Consider the following 19,276-nt stretch of genomic DNA (forward strand, 5'->3'; position numbering starts at 1 on the left):
GTGTCTGGACGTTGTGAAGAAAAGACCCCGCTCGGCATAATAGATTGGTGGCTCAAGTTGGTATAAAAGCACATTGCATCCAATCAAACTTGGCATTGTCTGTTTGTCTCCAGCGTTACACGAGCGGCTACATGTTCTTCCCGCCGTGCACACTACATGCGCGAGCCCAAGATCACGATCACCCATTACCAAACACCATAGGGGATACTTTTTGTATATGGTCATATATCTAGACTGCTCTAGATCTAATTCTAATGTTTATGCGACGCGGTGGAAAACAGTCACAGCCGCTTCTTCAAGAAGTTTGAGTGTTCAAGAAGCCATTGCTGAAATTGCACAAATGCTCATCCTCAGACGAAACCTCGAAATCAAACCGGCACAAGTCTTCCTTGAAAGGAAACATGTATTTTGACGTGACCCTAGACAAGCAGGAAATTGATTAGCATTGCGGCACTCGGGGAGCATAGAAAAAGAAATATAGCATACTCGTGATGCTCCTTGCTGGCCTGATATGTATCTAGCGCTGCTCGATCTTGATGGTAGCTGACCAGGCAATATTCAAAGCCCTTGCTTTTCTCGATTGGGTCGGTGATTGATGGTCCGCCGACGACAAGCCTGCCATCTTTGACGCATGGCAAACTTTTGAGCTTCTTCAATTCTCGCACAAAGGTATCTTTATGCTCTTGAGTAACACTCGCCTGGAATTTAAAGAGAACTTTCGGCGGGTGTTAGCTTTGGCTATATTGCTCACACCTCTATAAAGATCATGGACTGACGGACCCACGTGTACAATCGTCATTTTGAAAGTGTTGGAAATTGATGCTGCTGGAAAGCTCCGAGTATTGAATCGGCATAAATGAGTATGCTTGACTGAATCCTAATCTGATGCCAAAAATGAAACTATTTTACACTATCGCCAGACTTGAGCCTTTAAGAACTCAGCGGACTCAACCCCGATAGTCTCTAGCGGCGATGTTCCGTCTCGGGAAAACCCCGTCATTATGGATCAAGGACAGCATCTCTAGATTGAAGCCAGTGGTGGAGAAAAATATATCTTGTCTGATCGTGCTCATTGGGGTGTCGATATTTTTACTTCGCAGGAAATTATCATAAAAAGCGATCAATGTCGTCATGTAGAGTCATTGAGGATGTCGATGAGATGTATGCAGGCTCAAAGACTCTGCCTGGTCTCTCAAAAGGGTACATTGCTCAGAATTTCCCGAAAATAAAAAGTATTGATCCATAGAGATATTTACAGGGTAAACTGGAGGTTACTATTCTTTAGGTAATCCTACGCTACTGTAGCAGCTTTGGTGGAAGAAAACGTCCTGAATCACATGCATGAGCGCTGCCTCTGGATTCTGCACCTCTAGGTTTTCTCAAACAGTGAACACATTGTGGTATAGAAAGTGTGGGGAGCCCCTCGACGGTTTCGGCTGGCCCCAACAGTTCTAGAACTGTCCCAGGTGCCAGTGCAGCAGTGGTGGTACCCGGCAATCATGGCGCTGGACCCCTGAGAAGGCAGAACAAAAGGGGACCCATGCTCCCTAAAACGGCCAGTTGATTGGCCTAGAAGTTTATATCTCCTGTTGGAACATCCCACATCGAACGAATCAATCATGGCAATCTCTCCACATACGCCACTAGCTTGCTAGATTCTAGGCATTGCCACTCACTCACACACACCCGACTTACCTACTGGAATCTAACAGCTTTCTCCGCCTCACCGCAGGTGAAGAGACAAAACAAAACGAGGTGCAGGAAACCTCCCAGGTCGCTCGTTCTTGCTTCCTACTTCGACGTGGTCCCCCTTTGCAGACGTCGCCCCTCTATTCCTCTGCATCAGTGCCAATTGACCTTCTCTCGGTCAATCAAAACCGCCCGCAATCGAGCGAAAACAAAAAATGGCACCCTCAAAGACGTCCTCAACCGTCACTGCCGCCGCGACCGGCAAGGACCAGCAGCAGCCAAAGGTTGTCAAGCTGAACGCGCAGGTCCCCGATGGCGACAAGCCAAGCAAGGGCATTGAGCAGGAGAAGAATTACAGAGACTTCTTTTGGACTTACACGGAGGAGCCGCACCGCACCCGGCGCCTGGCCATCATCAAAGCCCACCCCGAGGTGACGAAGTTGTGCGGTCCTGAGCCCTTGACCAAATATGTCGTGCTCTTTGTCGTGTCGCTCCAGATCTTCTGCGCCTATCTGCTCCGCAACACGTCCTTCTTCTCACTACCCTTCTGGGCTCTGGCCTATGTTGTGGGCGCGACCGCCAACCAGAACCTCTTCCTGGCCATCCACGAGATCTCGCACAACCTCGCCTTCCGCTCGCCGACCGCCAACCGCCTGTTCGCCATTCTCGCCAACCTGCCCATTGGCATCCCCTACAGCGCCTCCTTCCGCCCCTACCACCTGACGCACCACAAGTCGCTCGGCGTCGATGGGCTAGACACGGACTTGCCTACCGCCCTCGAGGCCGTCTTTCTCGACTCCATCCTCGGGAAGGCCTTCTTCTGCACGTTCCAGATCTTCTTCTACGCCGTCCGTCCCATGGCCGTCTACGCCGTGCCCTTTACCTGGGTCTCGGCCGTCAATGTGGCCACGCAGGTGCTTTTCGACACCATTATCCTGCGCACCCTGGGCGCGCAGTCGCTGCTCTACTTTTTGCTATCGTCGTTCCTGGCGGGCTCGCTGCACCCCCTAGCGGGCCATTTTATCGCCGAGCACTACGTCTACTCGACCGTGACACCTACACAGGCGGACCCCGACAACAAGGTGCCGATCCCCGAGACCTACTCGTACTATGGCGTAGGCAACTGGTTCACCTACAATGTCGGCCTGCACAATGAGCACCACGACTTCCCCGCCATCCCCTGGACCCGCCTGCCCAAGCTCTACGAGATTGCCCGCGAGTTCTACGAACCCCTGCCCCAGCACCGCAGCTGGAGTTATGTTATTTGGCAGTTCATCTTTGACGACAATGTGGGCATCCGTTGCCGTGTCAAGAGGAAGGAAGGTGGCAGACTTGTTGGCGCTGGTGGAACCAAGAAAGTAGACGACTGGAAGGAGACTGAGATTGAGGCCTAAAGCTGTTTTCCTTCTTGTTCAAAAAGTAAAGGCGCATGGGGTTCTACCATTATGCCCTGTAATGTGAGCAGGGGAAGTGCAAAAACCAGTTGCCGTTGAGAGTGACAGGAGGGGACTGTCGAGATCAGATAGAGCCACTTGACGCATAAATGATAGACCTACAAGTATTGATTATATGTATGATACCACAAAACAAGCACATGCATTGTCCGGCCAATGATGCCACTATGCACGGTTCCATGAGAAAAGCCCCTTGAGCAATATAGACTCGAAGATTTCCTTTTTCAAACAGCTGGTGGTTCTGGATCTCTGCAGTACGATTACTCAAGCACCGATAAAGGTTCAAAGGAGAAATCCAAGTAGACCAAATTTCGTCAAATCAAACGAGCAAAGAAAACTTTGAAACAACGGAAAAATACAGACTAGAATACAGTGTAGTGTAGTCTTCTTGTTCGTAGAGCAGCCATCCTTTCAAACTGCTTCCTTCATTAGAAAAACGCATATGATCTCCTCTCCTTTCGCCGCCTGACAGACGCTGCCACTGCCTTTCTACCATACTGGTGTATCATATAACAAAATCATGAAAACCAAGAGTAAGGTCGCTTATTCGTGCCAATTACGCCTATCGATGAGACCTCCCCTTGACGCAAAAAGTATGGTCATCCGTTCCATAGAGACCCGACAACAACAAATAGTGTGCACATGGTCACAACCCTATGCTAATCGAGCAACTAGAAGAAGAGATAAGCCAGCAGGAAACTAACCAGGCATAGGATCGCCGTGATCTTAACAGGGACGCCCTCAGTTGCCTGGCGCACTTGTTGGCCAAGCTGAGCAGACTGTGATGAGGATGCAGCAGAATCGCTGCTGGTTGCTTTGCGTTGCCTCAAGCCAGATGCCGTATCCTTCTGCAATTGTGCAATAGTCTGCTGTGCCTGCGAGAGCTGAGACTTCAGCTCCTCATACGTCTCAGACGCCTTTGCAGAAACAACGGCAGCCACGCCACCGGCAGCAGAGGTGGAAGCGGTATCATCTTCATGCTTAACCGTCTCTCCTTTAGGGACTGGAGAGGCCCTGGCGTAATCGGTTGGCGATTGGTATGCAGGCGGCGCCTCGGGAGTATCCTCGTGCTAAAGTAAGGGTCACGTCAGTATAAAGCAGAGATCATGTTGGCAAGAGGAAATACTAACGCCATTGACCAGAGAGGCTCTGTTTGGCGTAGCCAACAGGGGCTCTGCAGCAGAGCTGTGTGATGCGCCGCCAGGAGCAAGGAAGACGACTCTGATTTTCTTCTCCTGAACCTGAGACTTGTCGATACCATCCCACTATTGGCATGTTAGCCCATATTATGCCCATAACATCCCTTTGTAGGATTTGGAATGGTAGATAAATTCATAGGCTTCTTACGATGGCTGCCAGGTTGCTAAACTCCTTGTCGCTGGAGATTGCGACGGACTGAACGAGGAACTTGTCGCGGCATTTTGTATCCAGGGGAGGCTCTTGTTTCATTGCCTGGAGAATGACTTTGGGTTGTCAGCTACTTCCATTTTGCGAGCAAGGTCCCAAGAGTCGTGCATACCTTGAACCTCAACCTCCTTGCCAGGCTCGACCCGCCCCGAGTTGGGTCGGACACAATATCTGTAGAACACAATGAGCACTACTGCACATGTAGATTTGGATCCGGTTGTCGTGGGATTTGACTTCATGTCGGTTGGGTACATACTGCTTCGGCGCGGTGGTTTTGACCTAATATCCGTCAGTTCTGTATGTCCCACGTGTCCAAAATTGACCGGGCCAAGGTAACGATTGTGAAGACATACCTTGAAAGCAACGGGTGTAGAGTTGGGGTTCTTAATCTTCAGCACCTCCGACACCTCCGAAGTAAAGGGACCTGCAATAATCCATGAGCTTCTGTGACTGGTTGTGCGCGTCGCATGCGCGAAGTTCTGGCCGATGACGTACGGTGGAAGCCAAGCTCCTGGGGATCAATTTCAACAGACATGATGGCTACTGTAGGAAGAAGATGCTCGGTGCGAATCGTTGTCGAAAGCTCTTTGGCAATGGTAAAAGATATTTGTTTTTTGGTGATTGAATGTTGTTGTACTAGTGCGTGCTCGTCATAACAGGAACACGTTTTAGCACACTGAGTCTCGACCGTTAGAATTTCCAGTTGTCGCAGGAACCAGTAAGTCGGTGTCGGGGAAATCGGGCCTTGGGTTTGTCAGGTTTGGCGGCGACCAGGCGGAGGCAGCCGAGGTGACAAGTGGTCGGTGTCGCTGAAGTGCAGAAAGTCAGGAGTCCAGACAGAAACAAGTAACAAAAAACAGTCAACGGTAAGACTGGCCAAGGGAGATAGTGCGACCAGCAAAAAGCCTATTATGTATGAATTTGCGTTTATTGGAAAATAAATAAGAGGCAAGCAGTGAATATACGGAATGCCGACGATGATCACTTCACAAAAGCAACAAGGAAGTGTGCGGTTTTTGGTTCTTGGGGCTACTTTCCATGTACCAAGTCTTCCTGTTTCGAAAACTACGCCATCGGCCAAGTATTTTAGTCGTTCGTTGCATCACCCCTGCCGACCACCTGCTTTGCTTGCTTGCACTTCCAGCCTGCTTGCCTGCCTTTTCCTCGCTGCCGTGTCCGTCCCCCTTTGCCTGCTGCGGAAGGGCCAAAAAAAAAAAAAAAAAAAAAAAAGTGTCCCAGAAGCTCATTTCCAGTTTACCAGGTTGGGCACTTGCCGTTGCTGAGATCATGTCCCCACATGGGTCCAGTTAGCGCTGCTGCGGGTATTCCCAAAAAGCTACGTTCGGCAACCTTGGGCACCTAGACCTCTTATAGGTCCCAATAGGGCCCTTAGGCCCGCCCAAAGTCCACTGTTCATTGTGTGCTGGCCGGCCACGGAGCTGCTTGGGGGCCCTACGAGCTTAATAACGTAGCGGCGCATGGACCATTTTAGAAGCAAACGGAGCTTGTGAAAGGCAGCTGCAAGCATGACGCAGGCCAACCATAGTACCCAGTAGACGCACCTCGAACGACTTTCTTTGAGTGCCGCATACCTTTTGAAGATATTCAGAGCTTGGGAAAACCAAAAGAACTTTCACCATCCACAAAGTTCCACCTTGCCAAAAAGGCGCAAAGCGGAAAAATTAAAACATTATTTCTGTTTATAATCACAGTGGAGCGCTAATCTCTGTTCGGACATCACGGGGATCACTGCATTCGATCCACGTCTTTAAAACATCGTTTCTTCATACTACGTACCTTGTTAGTGCGGAGTTGCGCAAATCATCACACCCAAGACCCCAGTTACGACAAACCACATATCAATCTGTCGCCAAGATGTCGTCCGACCTAGACACCCTCCTGGAGATGGGCTTTGACAAGTCACGTGCTGAGCTGGCAGTGAAGAAGGGCGGCGGTTGTAAGTAATATCGCTTCACAATATTGGGACCGGATATTAACCTTCTCGGCAGTGGAGGGGGCTATGAACTGGCTGGAGAAGACACAGGACACCCCTCTTGATGAGCTGCAGGCCGAGGAAGCTGCTGGACCGTCGACGGCCACTCTGGAAGAAGGTCAAGTCGCCAAATCAATTGTTTGCAACGACTGTGGCAAGAAGTTCCGCAACCAGGAGCTTGCTGGCTTTCACGCCGAGAAGACGTACGTATCAGACACTGACGAACAATGGACTGTTCTCACATATACTGACACCCAGAGCAGTGGCCATGATGACTTTGCAGAGTCCATTGAGGAGATTGCTGCTCTGACCGAGGAGGAGAAGAAGGAACGCCTCCAGGAGATGCGCAGTAAGCTCGCAGAGAAGAGAGCCGCACAGGCTGTCAAGGATAAGGAGGACGCTCGAGCCAACGAGGTGCGCTCAACTGCTTATAGAACTTGGCAGGACCCCAAAAGACATTGTCAAGCTTCAATACTAATGCATAAGACAGAAAATCCGCCAGAAGGCCACTCAGGAGAGCCAGGACGTGAAGGAAGAGCTTCAGCGAAAGCAACAGATCAAGGACGCAGCCAAGAAGCGCCAGGAGAAGATAGACGACATTGAGGCCAAGAAGCGCATCAAGGCCAAGATCGAGGCCGATAAGGAGGAGAGACGACGCAAGGCTGAGCAGGCCAAGGCCGTCCGTGAGGGTAAGCCTGACCCTGCCCTGGCGGGTGCGTCCACACCTGCTGCCTCCACACCCGCTGCCGCGAAGCCTACCGTCAACCACGCCGAGGCTCGTCTGAGAGTTCAAACCTCGGCTGGAAACATCATGAAGACTCTGCCTGCAGAGACAACTTTGTTCGAGCTTGCCCAACAACTGCAGAGCGAGAACGGAGTTACGGTGAACAAGTTCAGCCTGAATTTCCCGAGAAAGGTCTTCGAGGGCGTAGATCTGGGCAAGACGCTCAAGGAGGCGGGCCTTGTGCCCAGCGCTGCCTTGATCGCGCAGTAGAGAGGCAATGTCAGGAAAGCCGGCTGTGTCAAGACATCATTCTTCCGGAAGCGTGTGCGATGGGTGCCAGGCGACGTCACGGAAAGGAAACGAATTCGCTTAGATGATTCACCCGGTCTCCAAGATACAGATGAGTCTAGTGATTCATGGGCTTCCGTGGATGACGATACCGATACAGATACAGAACCAGTGATACAGAGCCAGAAAAAGCAGAACATGAATAATGAACAAAGCATTTGAGTGAATCATTCATTCCTAGGCGTTGGTGTACTTTATTGCCACGAAGAACTGGTCTTGTTCAAATATATCCTGTGCAGATTTTGGGTGATCTAATACTGCAATATCTCCGACGGATGATACAGCTCCTACTGTGCGGCTTCAAGAAACCTTTTGGGCTGATTGGTGTTGGGTTCACCAAACACTGATCCGTGGTTGAAATGATATCGTACTGGTATCCGGACATGAAAGAGTACCACAAAAATAAATCTCTTGAAATCACCAAACATTCAAGTGAAAGCATCAAAAGCAATGTCGAGGAACACAAGCAGCCGCCAGTCGCAGATACAGCACCATTCGGCCAAGGGACATTCGTCGTGGACAGACCCAGGACTAGTGGCAAGCAGAGGGCCAGCTCCGAGAACATAGGTGCTCGAATTCAGAATTGCCAGTGTGGCCCCTGTACCTCGAGATCCACGTTCATTTCAAAACGCAAGTAACAAGCTTGGTTGATCATCTCTCAAGAGCGCATCATCATATTACTCTATATGCTGAGCGACCTCAATGTAAGTCCCAAGGCATCCGGACTCTTTTTGCCATAGCCTCCCTCACGCCACACCGGTGAATGCGGTGTTTAAGTAAACCCCAAAGCCCATGCAGTGCGAGTACAAAGGGAAAAGTTGGTGACGGAACAGATCGTCGGAAGAGGTCGTGTGAAGGGTTGATTTTGTTCGTGGAGATCGTGACATTGAAAGGGTGTAGTAAACCGCTTAGTCGAACAGACCGAATCCCATGTCCTCGTCGGACTCCTCCTTCTCCTCCTCCTTCTCCTCGGCGGCGGCCTCAGCCTCACCACCAGCGGCAGCGGCGCCACCGGCAGCAGGGCCAGCGGCGGCAGCACCACCACCGGAGCCAATGTTCGAGAGGAGCTCCTTCACGTCCTTGCCCTCAAGAGCCTGTAAATTGCATCGCGTTAGTTTTCAAGATCCCTCCACTATGCGCGTGTCCTCTAGGTTGCTTTTGAATTCTCTTCCCCAGAGTCCAGTCGCGCAGAATTAGACAACGGAATGTCGTACCTTGGCGAACAGGGAGGTCCAGATGGGCTCGACATCAGTGATCTTGGCAGCCTTGATCAGGGTCTGGAGCTTGTCGGCCTAGAAAAAGCGAGAATTGTCAGTCGATGCTGTCCGAGTTTCCCCAAATTTTGATTCCGGTCCCAGTCATGTCGTGTCGGTCCCCCCCAAATTTCCCTTCTCTTTGCTCGTGTCGCGGGGCGCAAAGTTTCAAAAACGTACAGTGATCTCGACACCGTCATCGGCGAGGATGAGGGCGGCGTAAGAGGAAGCCAGCTCAGCGTTCGACATTGTGAATGATGTGCTGCGAAGGGACAGACGATTGGGTTATTGGGCGGTTGCGTTGCGTTGATCGACTGGTCGGAAATGGCTGTCTGAATATGCTTGCGATGCGGTTTTGCTGGAGTCGCTGCCGGAGCCCACCAAGCTGGAAATTTCGAGGGTTTGAGGGCCCTAAGCGGTTGTGCGGATTTTCGTTGGCCCGATCTACTTTTCCCTCCCGCGCTGAGTGCACTAATTTGATTGGCTCAGATCCAGGGCGGGAGAAGAGCCAATGGAAAAGAAGAAGAAGTGGATCCAGTCTTTTTTGGCTGGAGAGAATGGGACCCCCCAATGCACGGTTACCTAGCGTCCAACTCCAGCAAACCTCAAACATTGCGCCTGACATTTGTAAGGTAATGAGAATCTGATTTTGCCCCGCCATGAGTTTCGGCGTTATCGATTGCAGCATCCATTCCTTCCCTCAACCTCGTCATTGCCCCACCTCTGCCCGACCTGGCCGCGCCTGCAGATGTCGGGGAACTCAAGCTGCTGGTGATTGACATTACAAACGCCCAATACCAGCGCTACATCAACAGCGCGGGTGCTTTTTTAGCCAAGGACTCTTTCTACTGCATAAGACAACGTGCCTGGGACCCCTGGTAGCAGTTTTTCCCAATTATTGTATTTGCGACTGAGTTTTTGACGATAATTCGGAAAGAGACAACTTCATTCTTCTTCAACGCACCAATTTCGGCATTTGCATAGCTACTACTTACTACTACTACGACGTACTCCATTCTTAGGCTGTACTGCGTATGGAGAAGCACTGACTTGGCCTAAATACCCAAGCTACGGCACCTCGCAAAGAACAACTCCCGAATTCCTCCCCAAAATCACATCCCTCCGATATTTTCACACATCGCAGTTACACATACATCCAGAAGCGCCACCGATCGACTTCGGATTCTCTTGCAACTGGGCTTGCTGCAGCTAGACTCTACAATCTGAGCCTAGCCATTTCCTTGGGCGACTCGATATTAGCTTCCCTCTTTGCACACTGACCATTGCCATCACCGGACAAAGAAGTACGCCGGGGTGAGGGGTCCCCAAACTCTCTTTCCGTTGACGATAAAGACTTTCGTATCGCGTATTCACCCTACGCCCATCTAGCACCACACGATCAAGATGGACACACCAAAGTTCCCGCCCCCCAGCAACGAAGGGGAGCAGGAAATACTTCAGCAACTCGAGCTTGTACTGGCGCAACTACAAATTCGCAGAGCTGACCGTGCCAACTATGTGCGATCTCAAGATGTCATGGTTCTATATGACCAAACTATCGAACAAGTCCGCAAACTCACCGAGCTGAGGCAAGGCAAAAAGGTTGGGGAGAATCGAGGTGAGCCCGGGAGCTTTCTAAACAGTACAATTCTCATACTTACGTACCTCAAGTCGATAGAGTAGTGGACAGCTGTTTCCAATTGCTGTCTCTGTTTTTCATGACAATCGGCCGAAACAATGAGGCACCCGCTGCTTATGCATTGACATCCACAATCAAGAGGCTACTCGACCACCTTGACGAGGCCGATCTGTTCTCCGAGAAGGATATCGCCAGCATGGGACACACTCTGGAGCGTCTCACTGAGAATATGCGCAAGAAGCCGACAGACAAGTACCTCGAGAGTCTATTGTCCAAGCGCATTGAGCGATGCCACGAGTCGCTAGACAACCTCAAGAAAAGACTACAAGACTACGCCCAGCCTATTCGAGCCACACATGAGAAACTCGTCTCCATATTACGGCAAATGGCCGCCATCAATACCAAGTCAAAGGTACACCCAGTCTACGCGCATTGGCTTGTACACTATATGCTTACACTCATTTTAGTTCAAACCAGAGGATATACACAAGATGCAAAAGCAATTAAGGGAAATCGATAGCCAACGTGTTGATGGAAAGTTTGTGGACTCGGATGGCAACGTTCTTGCCGGCAGCGAACATGTTTCATCCTTGTGGGATCGTTGCCAGAAGTACACCGAGATAGTCCTCGAGAGGTCAGTCATGGTCTGCCGTTCGCACTATCCCCTATCTAACCACTATATTACAGAGCGGGCAACTTCCCCGAGGAATGGAAACCACTGTACAGCACTCTAGTTGGCATTCGCAACGAGCTTGACAAGCTTTCTTTGACGCAGGCATGGTCTTTGCGAGAGACTGATCTATACGACTACCAGAGACAACTCGACAAGATTGATGAGAGCAGGGTTGAAGGCAACTGGATTGACGAAAAGGGCCAGCCGGCTGAGCTCTATGTGCAACGGGTATGCTTGAAGCCAGACTTTTATGGAATAATGCCAGAAACTGACAGGCCGTGTCACAGACGCTACTATATCTCATCAGAAGAAGCTACGGCTACATCTACCACCTCATGATCTCGTCTGAGCCTGTCTCGGAAGCTCTTCTGCCAGTCTATAACCAACTTCAAACGCTGAAGAGGTGCCTGATTGAGGTGGAGGCCAATGGTGGTGTTTCGTCTGCCAGGGAGCTTTTCCCATACAGCATGAAGGTATGTCTCCTATGATATTTCGAAACTCGCAGTTGCTGATGATGCCTCTAGCTTAACTCGATCGACAACTTGCAAAAGGATGGCAAGTTCATGGTTGGTGGAGATATTCCTGAGGGCCAAGGAAGCGTCAAAGAGCTCCTTGACGAATGCTTTGAACGCTGCTACAAGCTGAGAGTCGATGCCGCAGCTGCTGAGGAGAACTCCATTGGCGGGAACGGGAGGGACTAGGGTAACCGTAGCCCAGTTCCCGCTCCTGGATTGTCCGATATTTACGATAAATAAACCTCCGCCTGACGGCGCTCTACACGAGCCGGCGAAACATGCATATAATATCCAAAGCGATTGAGAGGGCGGGTCATCGAGACGTCATGGCTGTTTTGCGCATTATGGATTGTACAATTAGGATTGGTTCGTCTGTGCAGTGACTACGAACAGCCATCAGCGCACAGATGTCTTTAAGCTTATGCAAATGAATTATAATGGCATGTACAAATTTATCCGATTTTCCTCAGCGCTTTGCGTGATTCTATGGGTATCTAAAGGCAAGTTTTACCTGGCATTTAATGTCAGCAATCCAACTGGTCGCGGCCCTGAAGAGCTCTTCCGATTTCAAACTTACGGGCCAAATTTGTGCATTGTCGACATCCCACACTCCGCTGGTGCTATAGATGTCCTTTCTCAGAATCTCTTTACACTCCTCGACGGACTCGGCTACCATGACAATGGTGCTGCCATGAAAGCTCCACTTGGCGGCGTCGGTACCTTCTGGCACATCGTGCAGAGTAGCACCTGTGTTTGGAGGTGTCAATGTCATCTCTTAAGCGCGGGGACATTTTGCGGATGAGACAATGGGGCGTCTCCTTACCTCCGACCTTGAAGATCCCCTTATCAACGAGGTCTGTCAGGCCCTCGAAATGTTTGCTGAGGTTGATTGTGTTAGTTTAATTTCTCGAAGTAAAGAAGAAAACAGTGGGGGAGCAGATGGGAGAATGTTGAGATTATCGACTTACGGTCTCACTTCGAGTCGCTTTGGCTGCGCTCCGGGCTTGTCCGGCACGACAACCAGGAACTCGTACTTGCCTGGAGGCGGCGTCGTGATGGCGGGCCTGGAGGCGTCGGAAGACATGGCGCGGTGGGTAGTGGTGGGTTTCCGGAAGGAACTTGCAACACGGGACTGTGTGATGGGCGATCCTCTAGGGACTGTAGTTGTTGTTCTGAGGAGTGACCGTGCAGGAAGAAGGATGAAAGGGCGAACCATGACTGGAAGAGAGGAAGACGAAAAGTTATTCTCGCGGGAAGTATTAATATAGGTCAGTGAGTTCTACCAATGGGCTGCGTACGGCCGCTGAAAACTATATGTGCTTGCGACCTCGGGGCAAGTCTCCGGTATAATTGATCCAAGTGCGCGCCCTTCAGGAGACTGCAGTGTTTAATACCCAACAATAGCGTGCGTACATGTTCATTCCCCCCCAAACCCCCGCAGTTGACGGCAGCACCATGGCGGAGCTTTCCCCATCCCAATGTGGGGCCGGATCGGAGCCGTATTTGGCGATTGATACAGAGTATGTACAGATGTGGGCTGGGTGGGCACTTTACTTTGATCTTCGAGAGCAAGTTGCATGCATTGCTGAATGAGTAAAAATCAATATTGAAACAACTATTTACAAATCTCTATAAGTCGTTGTGCTTGTCGCGAACTTAATGATCAAAGCAACAGGAAAATATCCATGGCTCGAATTGCTTTACCATTTCTTTGTTCACAGAACATCACATTTACCATATCTAGATTTCTGTAAGGATTTTCCACATATCCCCCACTTTGGCAAACTTGAGCTCCTCCAACGTCTCATCCCATAACTTTTCACTAAGCCGTCGACCCTTCTCACTGTACATTATAGTCGGCCAGCTTGGAAAAATTGTCAGCGGTAGTTGTTAAGATATACTTATAGGTATTTGCACTCACGCTCTAATCATCCAGTCCGTGTAGGAGCCATGGCTCTCTTTACCCAGGACTACGGTCGAGTGAAGGTATATCCTGGCTGCGTCTGACATGTTGCGTCCCATGATACCCAACAAAATATGAAGCGCTATCTTGAACGCCCACGAGTCCACTTCACGAAAGAATGCGGTTCCTTTTGTGGCACCAGGGTCAGTACAGTTGACTATGACTTCGTCGGGACTGACGACCTCGGCTAGTTTCGCAATAAACATCATGACCAGCAACTTGGACTTGCTGTACTGCGAGAAGCCGTCATAATTTTCTGGCCGGTCAAGGGAATCCAAGAGCCCGCCTTGGTCCGGATCGTCGAGGTCAACGGGGAGCGCGGCCTCGGAGTTTACGATGGAGAGGCGGCCGGGCTCGGGCGATGATGCAGTGGGTCGCATTGTGGGCAGCAGAAGGAGTGCGAGCAGTGCGGTACCCAAATAGTTGACCTGCAGGGTACTTTCGTGGCGGCCGCCCTCTTGAGCGCGCTCGAAGCGAATTTTGCTTAACCCGGCATTGAGTACAGCGACATGGAGCCGACCGTCCAGCTCGCGCGTCAGACGGGCAACAAAGGCCTGTACCGACTGAAAGGACGCCATGTCGATTTCCCAGACCTGGATGGCCGTCCCGGGAAACTCGGGACGCAAGCTCGTTGCCGCGGCCTCGCCTTTCTCGCGCGATCGCACCGCCATGATGACGAGGCGCGGGCGCAGCTTGAGGAAGTGGCGCACGCTCTCTAGACCTAGGCCGACATTGGATCCTGTCACCAGGACTGTTTTGCCGGCAAGATCCAGTTGTGCTGGGATTAGGGGTACGCTGGTAAAGACCTGTTTCCAGAAGTTGTGGGCCATGGTGGCCTGGAAAGAGGCGATGCTTTCTAGACGTGCAGACATGGTGCAACACAATAGAGGGCTTCTATTATACTAAGTAGGCCGCTGCGATGTGCAATGAGAATGGGAAGAAAATCCTAGAGTAGCCATTACGAACGACGCCCAGAAAATAATATAAATCCAAGTTATTGTTCAATCTAGTATTTATGTAGACAACTCTCACTACCCAAGCCTACTTCAAGATGAGCGTTTGGGACATATCGAACGCCCCTAGAGGTCTCGTTACGACACAGGCGTCTTTCAGCTGTTTGGGGACGATGGCGCTTTGTCAGCTATTCCACTTTACTTTACTCTATAACAGATACCCATGATCTGACAGAGAGGTACAGAGTACCTCAATTAAGCGAGTGCGAAGCCTTGCAGGGTCTCTCGGCCACTTTTGAGTCCCCCACATGCGTCTGCGATGGAGCAATAAATCTTCCGACTTCTTTCATCGATTTCCGTCCTTGACGTCCAGGTTACAAACTTTTTCTTTGATATTAGTGAGACGTTTTCTTCTATGACAGTCTTTTATATTACGCCATGATCTCAAAATTGATGACATTTCCCCTCTTGTTGTAAACTGTGATATCGGCTAGAAAACCCGACATCTGTCGCCTGGAATATTTGCACAAGTTACAGGCGCGATAGTTGCCGGTGAACCAATATAGTTCGTCCTTATCCGATCGACTCAAAGGGACAGACATCAAATTGTACGGATAGTTTATGTGGTTGTGCTGGTTCGCGGAAACCACACAATCTGACATTCCGTTTTCTACGTTCTGTGGCTGGCTACCCTGAGCACACACCCCAATGGCCTTCAATATGGATATCCGAGGAGCGAACATGATGTCGGTGCCAGTTTCAGAAGGACGCCGGGGGGCATCTAGTCCATAGAGAAGCCTTCGAAAGACACGGAGAGGCGTGGGGAAAAAAAAAAAAAAAAAAGAGCCTTAACTCAGCGTACAATAGATTAATATTGTTTCTTGAATTGGGACAAACGCTTTAGTCTCTGGCCAGCTAACAAATGTGGTTTCTGTGCCTATGAAGTTTATCTTGTACGAACTCGGCTCACCGTTTCCACTGCGTTGTAGCTCGAGTAGAGAAAGTCCCATGATGGCAAGATTGCACGAATACACGCCTCAATTACTCTTTCAATCATGATGTGGCCATGTGCGCACCTCCACTGACGTGGAAAGTCTGGCCAGTCAACCACTGCGATTCGGGAGATGCCAGCAGTGCCACAACGCCGGCAATATCCTCTGGAAGCCCTGGGCGCCTTAGAGGACTCATTGCACCGACCTTCTCATCGATTTCCTCCACAGTGAGATGCTCGCCTCCTGGAATGTAGTCCTTGGCGGCCTCGGCATACATGTCCGACTTGATTCCTCCGGGGGCAATGCAATTCACGGTGATTCTTCGCGGCCCAAAATCATGCGCGAGGCACTTGACCATGCCGGTAATGGCTGCCTTTGAAGCGCTGTAGATTGCATGACGGGGGACGCCCTAGCCAACAACATTAAGTCACCTGTGCGACGACTGATGTGTATGCATTATTGACTTACCCAAACCGCAGAAATCGACGAGATCAAGATCAAGCGACCGCCCTCGGTCAAGTACTTGTAGGCCTCCTGGGCCACAAAATACTGCGCCTTGACATTGACGGCCAGGACTTTATCAATCTCGGCTTCCTGGACTGCCTCGACGTCGCCAAAATGCTCAATGCCCGAGTTGCTCATGACCACGTCGACGCGTCCCAGCTCCGCGACCGTCCGGCGGAACAAGTCGGCAATCTCGTCGCGCTTGCTCACGTCGGCGCGCACGCAAATGGCGCGCACGCCCTGCTCGCGCGCAGAGGCCGCGACGGCTTCGGCGGCCGTGGCTGAGGCGACGTAGTTGACCACGACGTCGGCGCCAAATGAGGCGAGCTTGAGGGCAATGGCGGCGCCAATGCCTCGGCTTGAGCCGGTGACTAGATTGGATTCTTAGCTATTTTGCACTGGAGCATTGGGACAAAGAGATGGAACTGACCAACAGCAACCTTGCCGAGAAGTGGTTGATAGTGAGTCATTGTGATGATCTTTTGTTTGAATTGATGCTTTGCCTATATTGAATCGAGCTTGATAGTCCTCCTTTCGACTGGACTTCTTGGTTTCTTGGCATGATATTTATACACTTGCTCAGTATGATACATGGTGATATGTGGTTTATTAATCCGGCCACGATACAAAGACACGAGCACCGACTTTTGGTTTTTTTGGAGGTGATCGAACATGCCGCATTTCCAGTAGGTATATGGTGGCACTGGGCTCAATCGAGGAGCAGCCGCTCGGAGTTTTGAGAGATCGCTGTTGGCCGAGTCAGTGCTGTGTGAGAGAAAGGAATTTGTGCAGAGCCCAGGGGAGATAGGAAAGTCTATCGGCTTTAGGGAAGACTTTGACCGTGCGCCTAAATGAGCTAGACAAACATTCACAGTTCGATTATACATGACCCTATTGACTATGACGGGCCTGATTGCCCAGGTGTGCCGCCATAGTCCTCGGTGTTCGCCTTTAGCCATGTTGTCCGTTTAGTGTGTCGTCTCAGTACGTCATGGGTTTATAGAGTACCGTATTATGGCATTGCCTGCTTTTCGGCCTCCGTGCTTGCGACATCAATGTGACAGTCTCAGGTCTATAGAGGGGTAAGATTATTCAGCAATTTAATGTCGCACAAGAACTGGAGCCAGAGCTGTTATAGTGAAGTCCTGTAAAAGAAGTGCATGCAACTTGGCTACCTCCTAATGCGACACGCTAGAAGAGATCCCCACTCGGTAGGCGAGAAACCACCATTTTGTCCGTTCAGAAATTCGTGTTCACTGTCAATAATAACCTGTCCTACGGGCTCGGCTCGACACAGTCTTCAGTGACTAACGCAAAGATCTTTTCCGACTTGTGAAGGTCTATGTTCCACTTCACACTTTCGAATCCTGGGCGCGACTGAATTTCAACCTCAATGTCAACATCGGGTTCCATGACGACAGCGGCAACGTTAGTGTTCAGAGCACTCGGGAGCTTCCATTCGCCCTCCACGGGCTTCATATCTAGTCTGGCACTGAATACAGCAACCACGGCAAGGATTTCATTGGTAGCAAAATGTCGACCGGGGCAGAGAGTCTTGCCGCCACCAAAAGCGCGAAAGCAGACGTCGCTGGGTCGATTTTTTCTCTCTTCAGGGAGAAAGCGACGTGGGTTAAAATCGGCGACATCAGAGCCCCAAAGGTTGGAGTCCTGATGTATGATCCGACTAGGCATTTGTACCATGGCACCCTTTTTCAACAGCCACGGGCCAAGGTAGGTATCTTGCATGACTTCACGTACTGAAGTGCCCATGGACGAGTAACGGAGGACTTCCTGGAACGCGGACAATAACAAAGGGCAGCTTTCCTTTAGAGTTGTAACATCGAGAGTCTTGACGGTCGCGCCATTATTGACCGCAGTTGCTGTGCAAGCATCAATCTCTTTACGAATAAGCTGCAGAAGATCCGGCTGACTATGGAGTAGGAGAAGTGTCCAAAAGGCTGCGGGCGCCGTGTTCACCAGGACGGCAATCGAACCTCCGACTTCGTAGCGGGCAATATCTTCCAAGGATATTTGATGGTCAATCTGTGCTTGGTATCGGTTCTGAGTGAGAGCGGATCCCTTCTGCACTCCCCCAGCCTTGTAATATGCTTCAAATGCAGCAACAACCTTGGCTCGAGCCGCAATAGGCTTACGGGCAAAGATTGAAGGAAGAATACCTACTAGAATTGACATGAGGCCACCCTCAAAGTCCCTGATCGCATAGCATTAGGCCAGAACCGCAATTTATGAATCTGGCATGATGTATCGCTTACCAAAAAGCATCTGCAACAGTCTTGTCTTCATATGGGTTCATCGGTCCATACACGGACCTGGTCGTGGCCAGCGTAATAGTATCCCTCAACCAGCTATACATGCCGATTCTCCGGGACTCTTTCCCTACTGGCTGCAGAAGGTCTAAAGACTTCGCAATCTCCTGGATCATACTTCGATTCATATTGTCTAGGTCAGAGCCTGGATTCAGGGCTGCGCGCATCGCGTTGTATGAAGCCATGGAAAGGCCATGAGAGCCGTCGTCACCATTGACATTTTGGGCCAAGATGGCCTTGGCTTCAGCACTGGTCCCGCAGACAGTAGAGGCAAACTTGGCCTCGACAGGTGGGAACGCGAGGATCTTGTGTTGCTTTTGGACCGCCTGGATAAGATCCGGCTTTGTCACCACGTACATTTTCTGGCCCGGCAGAGCTAGAGTGAATATTGGCAAGCCTGTCTGTTCGCTGAGAATAAAGTCAGATGTTTGCTCTGTTCTACGTCTTGAGACAGAGATGATGAGGTAATACACACCTGAGTTGCACATAGTAGTTGAATGTGCTGCGCGATAACCCAACCATGTGGCCAATGATGGGAATTGATTGGGGAGCAAGAGGTGGCTCGCGAGAATCATGGCCAAACATCTTGCTTGCGAAGAGGTAAATCGCCGCCGCCGCACCGAGAATGCTGAGGAGAACTGCGGGATCAAATAATGCGAAAGACATGATGGCGTCAACGGTAGTGGATGTCAGCGAGAAAGCAGGCTTGTGAGCCGAGTAGTGAGGCGAGCTTGAAAGGTCCCTTGACGGCCGCGATTTTACCTATATACTTAAATATGTATATAGGTCGACATATCGGTGTAGACTTATAGGACCACCGGCCTGTTGCAGCATCAAGCGGT

General features: G+C 50.6%; 9 protein-coding genes across 9 annotated transcripts; 3 read left to right on the forward strand and 6 right to left on the reverse strand.

Annotated features, from left to right (window-relative positions):
* Nucleotides 1-1,904: 1,904 nt before the first annotated feature.
* PFICI_06719 (Dihydroceramide delta(4)-desaturase) lies at nt 1,905-3,083 on the forward strand (the record flags this gene model as incomplete). Its single annotated transcript, XM_007835300.1, has 1 exon — nt 1,905-3,083. The coding sequence occupies one exon, from the start codon at nt 1,905-1,907 to the stop codon at nt 3,081-3,083; it is 1,179 nt and encodes a 392-aa protein (XP_007833491.1).
* Nucleotides 3,084-3,814: 731 nt separating this feature from the next.
* PFICI_06720 (uncharacterized protein) lies at nt 3,815-5,085 on the reverse strand (the record flags this gene model as incomplete). The annotated part of the gene is made up of 7 exons (XM_007835301.1): nt 3,815-4,213; nt 4,274-4,408; nt 4,491-4,606; nt 4,663-4,721; nt 4,807-4,829; nt 4,904-4,974; nt 5,046-5,085. The coding sequence occupies 7 exons, from the start codon at nt 5,083-5,085 to the stop codon at nt 3,815-3,817; spliced, it is 843 nt and encodes a 280-aa protein (XP_007833492.1).
* A 1,340-nt stretch (nt 5,086-6,425) lies between these two features.
* Nucleotides 6,426-7,537, forward strand: PFICI_06721 (uncharacterized protein; the record flags this gene model as incomplete). Its single annotated transcript, XM_007835302.1, has 4 exons — nt 6,426-6,507; nt 6,560-6,746; nt 6,807-6,957; nt 7,034-7,537. The coding sequence occupies 4 exons, from the start codon at nt 6,426-6,428 to the stop codon at nt 7,535-7,537; spliced, it is 924 nt and encodes a 307-aa protein (XP_007833493.1).
* Nucleotides 7,538-8,523: 986 nt separating this feature from the next.
* Nucleotides 8,524-9,117, reverse strand: PFICI_06722 (60S acidic ribosomal protein P1; the record flags this gene model as incomplete). Its single annotated transcript, XM_007835303.1, has 3 exons — nt 8,524-8,709; nt 8,830-8,907; nt 9,049-9,117. 3 exons carry the CDS (start codon nt 9,115-9,117, stop codon nt 8,524-8,526), a joined length of 333 nt encoding a protein of 110 aa, XP_007833494.1.
* Nucleotides 9,118-10,272: 1,155 nt separating this feature from the next.
* PFICI_06723 (uncharacterized protein) lies at nt 10,273-11,881 on the forward strand (the record flags this gene model as incomplete). Its single annotated transcript, XM_007835304.1, has 6 exons — nt 10,273-10,486; nt 10,540-10,919; nt 10,975-11,141; nt 11,195-11,408; nt 11,468-11,653; nt 11,705-11,881. The coding sequence occupies 6 exons, from the start codon at nt 10,273-10,275 to the stop codon at nt 11,879-11,881; spliced, it is 1,338 nt and encodes a 445-aa protein (XP_007833495.1).
* A 266-nt stretch (nt 11,882-12,147) lies between these two features.
* On the reverse strand, nt 12,148-12,779 carry PFICI_06724 (uncharacterized protein; the record flags this gene model as incomplete). Its single annotated transcript, XM_007835305.1, has 4 exons — nt 12,148-12,189; nt 12,273-12,442; nt 12,519-12,574; nt 12,664-12,779. 4 exons carry the CDS (start codon nt 12,777-12,779, stop codon nt 12,148-12,150), a joined length of 384 nt encoding a protein of 127 aa, XP_007833496.1.
* A 656-nt stretch (nt 12,780-13,435) lies between these two features.
* On the reverse strand, nt 13,436-14,530 carry PFICI_06725 (uncharacterized protein; the record flags this gene model as incomplete). The annotated part of the gene is made up of 2 exons (XM_007835306.1): nt 13,436-13,559; nt 13,617-14,530. 2 exons carry the CDS (start codon nt 14,528-14,530, stop codon nt 13,436-13,438), a joined length of 1,038 nt encoding a protein of 345 aa, XP_007833497.1.
* A 1,134-nt stretch (nt 14,531-15,664) lies between these two features.
* On the reverse strand, nt 15,665-16,577 carry PFICI_06726 (uncharacterized protein; the record flags this gene model as incomplete). The annotated part of the gene is made up of 3 exons (XM_007835307.1): nt 15,665-16,012; nt 16,072-16,478; nt 16,538-16,577. The coding sequence occupies 3 exons, from the start codon at nt 16,575-16,577 to the stop codon at nt 15,665-15,667; spliced, it is 795 nt and encodes a 264-aa protein (XP_007833498.1).
* Nucleotides 16,578-17,382: 805 nt separating this feature from the next.
* PFICI_06727 (uncharacterized protein) lies at nt 17,383-19,100 on the reverse strand (the record flags this gene model as incomplete). The annotated part of the gene is made up of 3 exons (XM_007835308.1): nt 17,383-18,319; nt 18,381-18,842; nt 18,910-19,100. 3 exons carry the CDS (start codon nt 19,098-19,100, stop codon nt 17,383-17,385), a joined length of 1,590 nt encoding a protein of 529 aa, XP_007833499.1.
* Nucleotides 19,101-19,276: the final 176 nt, after the last annotated feature.

Source organism: Pestalotiopsis fici, assembly GCF_000516985.1.
Source record: "Pestalotiopsis fici W106-1 unplaced genomic scaffold PFICI_Scf_4, whole genome shotgun sequence".
Lineage (NCBI taxonomy): Eukaryota > Fungi > Ascomycota > Sordariomycetes > Amphisphaeriales > Sporocadaceae > Pestalotiopsis > Pestalotiopsis fici.